We start from the raw sequence: 11,316 nt of genomic DNA on the forward strand, positions 1-11,316 counted from the left end.
ATGCCTGTTGGCTGATACAATTTTAAGTTTTAACAGAGTCAAGTGTTCAGAGCCCTAGCCTTAGGCAAGTTCAGGTTGGAGAGCAAGGACACTGACCCTGCAAGCATAGACCCTAGAGTACAGTAAAGTTTGAGTAGAGAGGGGCCATAGCAAGGTGGGACCCCCAGGCTGGGGAAGAAGCATTTGGGATGTAGATGTCAGCTCCCTGGACTTACTTAGGGTTGAGGAGGAAACAACCATCTAGTATCTTCTTATTTTAATTAATAATTTTTTGCTAACTAGCTTTTACCGGTTGAATGAGAACAAGTGCCATCATCAACACCTTCTAAATGTCAGTGCCCTGGAAGTAAATTAATCATTCAATCGAGAAATAATTTATTAATCACCCTCTCCAGGAGAATAAAATTTTCAGTGTTGTGTTAAATGCTAAAATAAAATCTATGGAAAAACATAAAAATATCTGTAGAGTAAATACAAAATAAGCACAACGCTATTCAATACAAGGTGTTTAGGAAAAAAGGCAGAAACAGTGAGATATCTAGGGGAAAAACTTTGTGTAGATTAGAAGGTAGTGCTTGAAAAGTAAATGAGAGATTCTCTGAGGCTGAAGTGAGAAGGAAGTGTGCTCCAGGCTGGGGCGGGGAGGACAGCTAGTGCAAAGGAAGGCAGATGGCCAAAGCCCCCTCAAGCCATCCCACTTCTGCCTCTGTGTCAAGACATGAGACTTTCTTTTTTGGCATGTTAACCAATTTTTTTTCTTTTTTCCCTGCAGTCACTTCCCCCTCTCCTTCATCTTTTTCCCTTTTAACCAAAAACAACAGCAGTTAATGCACAATCTTCTAATGTGAAGGCTTTGACTGACAAATTAACTTTTATGCCTATGGGTCCAAGTCCAAGCTTTCTGCTAGATCCAGCTTTGAGAGAAGAAAAGAATTGCTGGGAAGGTAGCAGCCCCAAAGTAATTGGAGATGCTTTCTGTCTTTAGAGGGCCAGGCCTGTGTATCATTCTTATGCCAGACTATGGAGAGGGAGCTGAAAGGTGATGGGCTGGGTATGAGGAGCCATACAGAGAAGAAAAGAATCTCCTTTTTTTTTTTTTTATCAGTTTAGCAAGAAATGTAGGAGAGGGGAAAATCTGGAAATATTGATTGCACCTTAGAACCTGAAAGGACAAACTTATGTTTGACAGCACCTATAGTTACAGTCTCCCCCGCCTTTTTCTTGTTTACAGTTACCCCTTCAAAGTTACTCAGAATGGTGGAACTGGCCATGCCAACCCAACTTTCAAGTTACAGACACCTCAGGGAAAGAGAAAGGTAAGTCTTCTGTATGCTTAGGAAACTTCCATCTCCTCTGCATTTTTGCACCCTCCTATGACCATCTATACTGAATTTTCCCTTTGATTTTTCCTCTGGAATTCTTAGGGAGAGAGGAGAGGGAGTTACAAAGAAATTTGTGAATAAATTTTACTGAATTGGCCTAAAAGTTATGCCTATGGCATTCTTGGAAAAGACATATTTGTAAAGGCAAGAACTTATCCACGTGTCTCTGAGAGATCAGGAAAATTCTAGAGTTATAAGGATCTTCCAGAATTCATCTTATCCATCATCTCACTTTTGATCATCAATCCTAAAGTAATATACAGGAGGGCAAATAATATGTAGGTCATTCAGATGTGGGATACAGATATCTCATCAGTGTTTTGTATTTTGCCCCATATGTAGGTTACCAACACTCCAGAAATTCCTCCCCCCAGACCACCTCCAGACCATATACACGGTGGGTCCCCACCTCTCCCTCTCTTGGTACACCTCAACAAGGACATCAGAAACTCCCCAGGGACCATGATCCAAGTAGAGAGAAAAGAATCTGTGAGAAGGCCTCCCCCAAGCCGGCCAGTGCCTCCAGCTCCTAGTTACATTGCTACCCAGGTAAGAGTTTACCCAGCTCCTAATATGAGAACTGGAAGGAATCTTAGAGGCTTGCAGAGCAACCTTCTCATCTTATAAATGAGCACCCTAAGACTTGGAAAACACAAGTGACTTGTCCAAAGTCAGACAGTTAAATATAGTTAAATGCAGGATGCAATAAAGCAAGTAGGATCAGTGCAATATAATCTACACCAACACCACCAACTGCAAAGGACTCAGAAAAAAGAACTTGTGAATAAAATATGAATAAAAAGGTTCCTGCTTCATCAGAATATGCTGATGATATTTTCTAATGAGAGAACTGTCTGCTGAGAAAAATCAGGCAGGGGTAGTAGGGTTTCTAAGGAAGTGGTTGCTGCTAGTCTTTCCATCTTCATCTAAAGCTCCTGGGCTTCATTGTTTGTTTCTTCCCCTTTCCTAGAAATAAAACCACTCCTTTATTGCTGATGCCTCATTCACATATGGTTTCCTCCTATTTTTTTCTTGGTCCAGGTTTTGCAGGTTGTAATTTGGTCTAAGCTATCCCTGTTCCTAAAGATCTTGGCAGATATGAGGTCAGGACTTTGATGAGTTTAGAGGAGTAGAGTCAAGGTATTGTTTAGAAAACCATCTGATTTTGAAGGGTTTTTTTTCCCCCCTTGATGACACTTTTTTCTGTATTTCCTTAAAACAGAAGAAAAGGAACAGGAGATAGAGAAGGAAAAGAATGCAGAGAAGAAGGGGAAGTGATGGAAAAAAGAAGGGAAAGAGGTAACAAAGGGAAGACGGAAGACGACATTAAAAAGAGGAAGAGAGGAGGGAAGTGATGAAAATAGAAATGAGAAAGCAGAGAAAGGATAAATTGGAAGAAGAGATAAAATAAAGAAGAAACACAAAAAGAGGAAAAGAAATAGATAAGTGAGGAGGAAGAAAAAGAAGGGGGGAGAAAAGAAACTGAAGAGAGTGAAGTTGTAAGCTTACTGTTCCTAGAAACCCACACAATTGTTTTCTGAGTAGTCGGGCTTATCCCATTTTGCTCTCTGACCCAGGTCAGGGGGTGGAAGAGAAAGGCAGAGTAGAAGGAACTTAAACGTACAGCTAGGTCTCCAAGGACGGGAAGAAACAAATAACCAGCTTCAGCAGCCAGCCTCCATCTCCCCGTTGACAAGGCTTCTGGCAGGAAGAAGGAGCAAACAAAACCAGGAAGGGACCACAGATCCGTGTCAAATAAATATCCCTAGTGCCTAAGTACAGAGAGCCCTTCCCCTCACATCGGGGTGTTTACTGGGACAGAGTCACAGCTGGGCTAGATGTCCTTGGGCAGGCTTCCAGGCAAAATGGTGGAGTGAGACTTTAGGGGGAAGCCAAGCTCCTCATATTCCTTTAAAAAACAAGAGAAACACCAAAGAGGGGGGAAAAACAGTTTAAAAACCACATATAATAAAAATTTGCCATGAAAGACTAGCACAATAAAAACATAATACCACAAAACACCCCAGAGTAACCAAAATCAATTAAAATCTCAGAGACAAAAGAAACAACACAAGCTGACATCCTTCAAAGGATAAATGTCATATTTAAATCATTTAATGAGGATTTCCATGTTGAGAAAATTGCAAGAGCAAATTAAAAAAATTTGTAGATATTTCTAAATGAGAGGAACTGAAGATGGAATGAAAAGATACTTTTAAAAATCAGGAGGAGATGAACAAAATATGACTAATCTAGAGCATATAATACAAAATCAGAAGCAGTCAATCTTAGACTCAAAATGGTGGAAATCAGGGGCACAGACAGCATGTGCAAAGTAAAAAAAAAAAATCAAGCTAAGATGAGAGAACTTACATGTTAAGAAAATTGATGAGTATTCAAATACAAGTGATAGATCTGGAGATATGGTTAAGTCATGCCAATGTCACATCCCAGAAAATATGAAAAAAAAAAGAAAAGGAAAAAACTATATTCCTGGAAATTCTTTTTTTTTCTTTTTTTTCTTTTCTTTTTTTTAGTTTTTGCAAGGCAATGGGGTTAAGTGGCTTGCCCAAGGCCACACGGCTAGGTAATTATTAAGTGTCTGAGGCCGGATTTGAACTCAGGTATTCCTCACTCCAAGGCCAGTGCTCTATCCACTACGCCACCTAGCCACCCAATTCCTGGAAATTCTTTAAGTAAATTTTCCAGAATTATGAAAAGAAATGACAATAGAAAAAAGAATCAGCGGGTCCCCTACTTGGGAAAAAACCTATGAGTCAGCTTTCCTAGACATATCATAAATGTTAAAACAACAAAGAGGGGCGGCTAGGTGGTGCAGTGGATAAAACACTGGCCTTGGAGTCAGGAGTATCTGAGTTCAAATCTGGCCTCAGACACTTAATAATTGCTTAGCCGTGTGGCCTTGGGCACGTCACATAACCCCATTGCCTTACCAAAAAAAAAAAAACAAAAAACCCTAAAAAACAATCAAGAAAAGAATCCTTGAGCTACAATTGAACCCAATATGACAAAGAGGACCCACTAAGAACTACAATGACAGTTGATTTCCCTAGAATGATCAGACAAATTACAATGCAATATTTACACAAATTCATATTTTTCTTGATAGCAATTGACAGGTATTTAGCACTTTAGGAGGCAGCTAAATGACTCCATTGATAGAGTGCTGGACCTGGAATCAGGATATTTGTTGTTCAGTTGTGTCAATCCCTGACTAACTCCTTAGGACCCTGTGGACCATACTGTCCATGATGTTTTCTTGGTAAATATACTGCAGTGATTTGCCATTTTCCTTCTCCCAATCATTTTATGATTGATGAACTGAGGATGAGGATGAGGAACTGAGGCAAACTGAGGCAAACAAAGGTTAAGTGACTTGTCCAAGGTCACATAGCTAGTTCTCTAACCACTGAGCAACCTAACTGCTCTAGAATCAGGGAGATCTGAGTTCAAACACTCACTAATTGTGTGACCCTACTCAAGTCACTTAATCTCTGTTTGCCTTAATCCCCTGGAGAAGAAAAAATTGTTTCCTCATCTGTAAAATAGGTATATATTACTAGTGGCATCTGCTTCATGGTGTGTTTTGGGACTCAAATTAGAACATATTCTGGAAAATACTTTGCACATTTTAAATGCTACATTTGTTCAGTCATTCAGTTGTCTGATACTTTACAATCATATCACATGCCAGTAGTGACCATTTTCTTCTCCAGTGGATTAAAGCAAGAAAAACCCCATGGTCAGCATTGGCGTGATAACAACTGAACAGATGTAGCACTTTAAAGTCTGCGAAGTCTTTTCCATCAAGTATGATGTAATTGGAATCCCAAAACACCCCATGAAGCAGGTACTACTAGTATTACACCTACTTTACAGAAGAAGAAACTGAAGGTCAGAAAGTTAAAACAAAACCCACCACCAAAAGACAACTTGCTCATGCTCACATTGTTAAGCATCAGAAGTGGGATTTAAAATCAGATCTTCCTGGCTCCAGCCTGCCACTCTAGCCACTAGTCCATATATATGTGCTACAAATCTAAAATTATTTGTCCAACCAGTTTTAGGTATTCTGTTAGGAGGAAAGAGATGGGAAAAAAAGAAGGAACGTGTTGGACAATTGGTAAATTTGAATAAATCATAAAACTATGTACATTTCGAAGACATTATAAAGGCAGTCAGGTAATTGAGTCAGTACTTACAATAATACTTGTTACATCAAGATAAACTATTTCACTAGTAATTGTGAAAACCTTCAGAAGTTGTACTTACTAAATTAAATTCAACACATTCTATAAACATAAGAAAAAAGAAAAAAAAAGGTGGAAAAGAAATACACATCCCCCCAAGTATACATAGAAAGTAAAATACATTTTGAATAATAAATCATTAAAAAATAAAGCAGAAATTCTATAAACTGTATTCTTGGATTATGATTTGACAAAGTTAGTTATAAATAATGATTGTGTAATTAAAAGATAAGTCATTTGAGTTATGATTAACTAATCTATTAAATAATGTCAAGTGAATGAAAAAATTGTAAAAACAATCAATTATATCTTGGTTGAAGACCAGAAGGTACTGTATAGAAAAATCCAGGGTATATAGCTAAAAGAACACTCAAAGGCAAACTTGGTAATGTTGAATGTCCATATCAATAAAGAGAAAAACTCAACCAGAAGAGCACTTAAATAATAGAAATTTAAAAAGGAAATAACCAAAACAAGAACTGAAGTTAATATAATTGAAAAATAATTAGCCAATTGAAATGGTGAATAAAACCAACAACAAATTAATAAATAATTGGTATATCAATTTTAAAAAAGATAATAGGGACGGCTAGGTGGAGCAGTGGATAAAGCACCAGCCTTGGAGTCAGGAGTACATGGGTTCAAATCCGGTATCAGACACTTAACAATTACCTAGCTGTGTGGCCTTGGACAAGCCACTTAACCCCATTTGCCTGGCAAAAACCTAAAAAAAAAAAAAAAAAAGATAATCCCTAATTTTCAAAGAAATGAGAAAGCAGAGATCATGAGACCAAAATAATCAAGACAGTGAGCAGAATTCCTTGCAAAACTTTATGCTAATAAATTTATAGTGCTAAAAGGAATTGATGTTTATTTATCCATATAAACGATTGAAATTATACCTGCCAAAGAAGAAAATCTATTCTGTCATAGAAGAAAAAAATCATTAAAAAATCTTTAAATTATTAAAGAACTATCCTGCAAAAATAGATAATATTATAGTATGAACACATCAGTAAATTCTATCAAATACCTAAAAATTTATTAGAGATTGTTTAAATAGAGAAACATTGGTTAAATAGAGAAAATTGATAAACTATCATAGTCTATAATTGAGGAAAATGGTTTTGAACTTTGGACTGAACAAAAGTGATGCTGAAAAAGAAAACTTATCACGTGGTATCACTGCAATATCATACATTGATATCAGTGCAAAAATATAAAATAATTTTCATCTCTACATTCCATCAACAAAAATCAAAGGAAACTCTTAGAAAAAGATTTCGTTTACATTGATGATAATCTGCACTAAATATTTGCTCTTTAACCTATCATTATCTATATAGAACTATACATATAGAAAATTTCAAAATGACTTTGTTAGAAATCGAAGAAGGAACTAAACAAAAATTTATTCCCTCATGCTGAAATTGAACAAATACTCCAAAAAAAGTCAATTCTTTCTAAATTATAGATTTATTGCAATTCTGAAGCCTATAATCAATAGACTAATTCACAGAATTCAATAGTCATGAAATGAAAAAACCCATGAAACATAGTCAAAAATATATTTAAGGGGCAGCTAGGTGGCACAGTGGATAGAGCACCGGCCCTGGAGGCAGGAGTACCTGAGTTCAAATCCAATGACCTCAGATACTTAATAATTGCCTAGCTGGGTGACCTTGGGCAAGTTACTTAACCCCATTGCCTTAAAATATATTTAAAAAAAAAACAGATGAAAAGAGACCTCAGCTTACAAGATTTTAAAATGTATTTTAAATTGATAATTATAAAAATGATGTCATCCTGGGGGAAAATATTAATGGATCATTAATGTATATGCAAGTGATTTGTGTTTTATACTCACTGCTAAAAATCTCTTGAGAATGGAATCTTTATTCAATGAAAAATAATCATTTGGGGAAAATTGGATTAACTGAATGACCAAAAAATTGGAGTTAAAGCCAAATCTTACTAAAGCACTTCATTACATTTCATTTGGATAAATGACCTATATATAAATGACCTCACTTTTGGAGTGAGCCAATGATTAGGTTTGATTGAGGATAGGGAGATAAGGTCAGAAAGTAGTGGATTTCTATTCTATGGTCCCTCAAGTGACACCTCCAGAACTAGAAAGTATCTGTGAACTATAATGAACTATAATCATAATATGGATTCATTCACTGAACCCAGATCATAAGATTATAGACTCAGGAAACTTTGAGGTCATCAGCTCCAACCCCTTCTTGTTTTATTGGGTCCCAGAAACATTGTGACTTTCAATAAATCACAGAGATAAAAGACAAAAATTAGTCCCTGTTTTTCTGAGCATGCTTCAGGTGTGTTGATACTTCCTCACTGGTGAACTTGATATGGACCAATTTGTCGGTCCACTTAAATCAGTATTCACCTTCTACCCCAGTCATAACTGCTCAGAACATCTATTTTGTCTTGTGTTCTCACATACTTCCACAAAAAAGTAGAAGCTTCATTTACTAAGAGCAAGTCAGACCAGCAGAGCTAGCCTGAGTTTAATTTCACAGCTTCAGCCTTTGCTTACTTCCCAGTTCAAGAATGTGTTGTGTACAGGGTCAGTACAATTCATAAATATTACAACTGAACAAATATTTATTAAATATCTATGTACAGTACCCTCTTCTAGATACTGGGGTGGAGGGAGATAAGAAATAGAAAATTTAGTTAAGGTCCCACCTTCAGGGAGTTTACATTCAATTAATACAAGATATAGTTTAGCCTAACATAAATATGTACTCCTTACCCCCACCCCAAGACAAAATGACCTTACTTATTACCCTTGAGATGGAGAACCAAGATTAATTATGCAGATAATACCATCAGGTTGGGCCATTTGTTATGCACTTCTAAGAGACTTTCTCAGTATTGTTTTCATTGTTTGATCAACATCACCACATTTATCTCCAGATTATCAGCAAAGGTACCCATGGAGTCAACCTCTCCTCTCTCTGGTGGGAAGATCTCACAGTGAGAGAGACACATGATGAATTTAGCCCTTCCTTGTGTGTATGGCAATGCCTAGCTTTGCTCTCTAAGCCAAGCCCCACAGACTCCCCATTTTCTACACTACCATTGCTTCTCAGGATTGTTCTCTAAGTTTGTACCCTTCGGCTTTTCATGTTCATTGTCCCCTTTGAACCTCATAGTGACCCTTTTAGACAGGTCCCCATTTTACAGCTGAGGAAAATGAGATCCACAAAGGTTAAAGACCTAGAGAATCAATAGTAGGGTTTCAACTTTTACAAGCTTCAATATCAACAAATATTTAATCATAAAGCATTTATTAAGTGTTTATTATGGCTAGATGCCTACTATCTATGAAACATATATGAGCTTGTGTACTTGGGAAGTTAAAAAACCTTGAAGGCCAACCTTGTTCTGTATTCAGCGTCTTCAGTAGTTCCCTACACTGCATTTCTACAGACACTCTGCTCAAAGGAACATTTGGGAGGTTGTTGCTTGGTTTCCATAAAATTCTTTGTGTCTGGATTCTAAGATTCCCCTTGTCTTCCCACCCCTCAGACTACTGACTCTATCCAGCTAGGGAGTTATTTTTCCAAAACTGTTCAGTAGGTTGGATATGTCTCTTAAATACAGCCAAGCAGCTAAGAGATGGGGAAGAAGGCCTCTTGGACTGCCTTACTCTGTTCTTTGTCATGATCAATACTCTCTGCATGGCAGGAAGAAAGCAAAGAGGCCAAAACTAAGATATGAATGAAGATTCCTTCCTGCTAATGCTTCCCCTGAGACATTCATTTTGCATGGCAAGCAGCTGTTGGAGTAGAGTTTTTCCAACCACGGTTTGACATCTGCACACAGCTGTTCATTTCCTCACTTGGGACCAAGTAAGGTCTCCCTTCCTACTTCGCTGGTTGTTCAAAGGATAGTTTTGGAAGGGATGGAATATATTAGACAAAATTCTTCTCATTTGCAAGAGTCACCTACCTATCCTTTCCCTGGAGATCAATAATACATATAGTTTTAACTTTTCTAAGGTCTGATAACCCAGATCGTAGACTTTTCAGGTTCTGAGATTATCCTCAAACTTTTTCCCCTGTCTATTAGCATTTCTTCCAAGGATGGGCAGGGAAAAGAATATACAGATTTAAAAACTTAAACCTGCCAAGTTGATTTTTCTGTTTAAAAAAAAGTAAAAAAGCTACTTGAAGAAGGGAATGTTCCTAACCTTGAATAAATAGTTAGGTAGATTTGGCAAGATGGGCATTCCAGAAGTCAGTAGGGTATTTCATTGATACATAAGGTAACATCCATATCTTGCCTTAATGGATCTCCTTGAAAAATGTCAGTTTTTCTTTCAAAAATGGAAGAGAAAATTGAAAGAAAATACTAAATTAAAATAAAAATTTCAGAATTTGAAATGCCCTGTGTTTCTCTCCAAAACTTCCATCCTACATCTCACTTCCACTACCACTCCTTTTCTCTCCCCTTGCTTGTTGAGCCAGTTTGGACCGATAGGAAGAACCAAGAATTGGAGCCAGGAGATTTTGGTTCTAAGAGCAGCTGTGCCCCTAAACAAACAATGAAATTGTAGAATCTCTTCCCACTTTAAAATTCTGAGGATTTTCTAAATTCTTCAGTGAAGTCATACCAGGATTCCAGCTCACTTCCCTGGTTCTGAATCCCACCAACTGAACCTCATTCTCCACAGTACTGCAGGCTGGTGACCCTGTGTTCCATCTTTTGGTCTCTGCTAACGTTATTGTCTGTTTAGAATCAGGGTGAAAGTCTCTTTACTTTCTCCTTAGAATTTCTCCAGACCCCATCCCCCTCAGAAGGCTCTGCCTGCTAATCCTGTGCCAGGTCGAAAGACACTTCCAAAGAATGGTGGCTCCTCTGCCCTGCTGCCACCCGTGACTGGAAGCAGCCCACGGCATCTTCAGCCACATGTGGCTCCAACTCCTAAGGTGAGTCTCCCAAGAAAGTATTTAGAAAGCCACAGGTACAAGTTGCCTCTTCCTGGCCCTGCAGTCCAGAAAATATATAGTTCCCTTGGAGCAAAAGAACAAACTTATCTGGCCTTATGCTATACATATTTCAAATGACGTATTTGGGCAGCTCTTTTTTGATTGGTGAGTTGCTGTTGTCTACTCTGGATGGGCATGGGGAAAGCAATAAAGCCAGCTGACTAGCTCAGCTTTCCTTTCACACAAAATGCTGATAGATCCATGAACCAGCTATGGAAACTTGAACCTCTTGCTAAAAATGAGGTTGTGGACATGTGATTAATTGACAGCTTGATATTTTATTGGGAAGCAGGGTGAAGAGAGCTCTTTATACCACTATGGCAACTGTGGCAACAGAAGACCTGGGTTTGAATCCTAACTTACCAGCTCTGTAATGTATAGGGCAAGGCAATGTATCTGAGTCTATGCTGTCATCTGTTAAAGGGGGATAATATCTATGTTACTGAGCTGATGTGAGAACGGAAGTCTAATCTTTAAAAGATTTGAAATGTGAGAGTTGTTGTTATGGATGGACAAACTGATACTCATTGAGAGGAGTCACTCTCTCTCTTAGTCATCATGTTTAACAAACATCCAAGTGGTTTAGTTTGTTTCTCTTTAGTGAGTTACACTAATTGTTTCCCTTGTTTCTTTCCAAAG

General features: G+C 37.7%; 1 protein-coding gene across 1 annotated transcript in view; it reads left to right on the forward strand.

Annotated features, from left to right (window-relative positions):
* Positions 1-11,316, forward strand: part of ADAM19 (ADAM metallopeptidase domain 19) — a 132,539-nt gene that overhangs the window by 118,229 nt on the left and 2,994 nt on the right. The window contains 3 exon segments of the mRNA XM_074212523.1: positions 1,232-1,316; positions 1,725-1,931; positions 10,459-10,617. Of these exon segments, the coding sequence (XP_074068624.1) occupies positions 1,232-1,316; positions 1,725-1,931; positions 10,459-10,617 (451 nt within the window).

Source organism: Macrotis lagotis, chromosome 1 (genome assembly GCF_037893015.1).
Source record: "Macrotis lagotis isolate mMagLag1 chromosome 1, bilby.v1.9.chrom.fasta, whole genome shotgun sequence".
Taxonomy (NCBI): domain Eukaryota; kingdom Metazoa; phylum Chordata; class Mammalia; order Peramelemorphia; family Peramelidae; genus Macrotis; species Macrotis lagotis.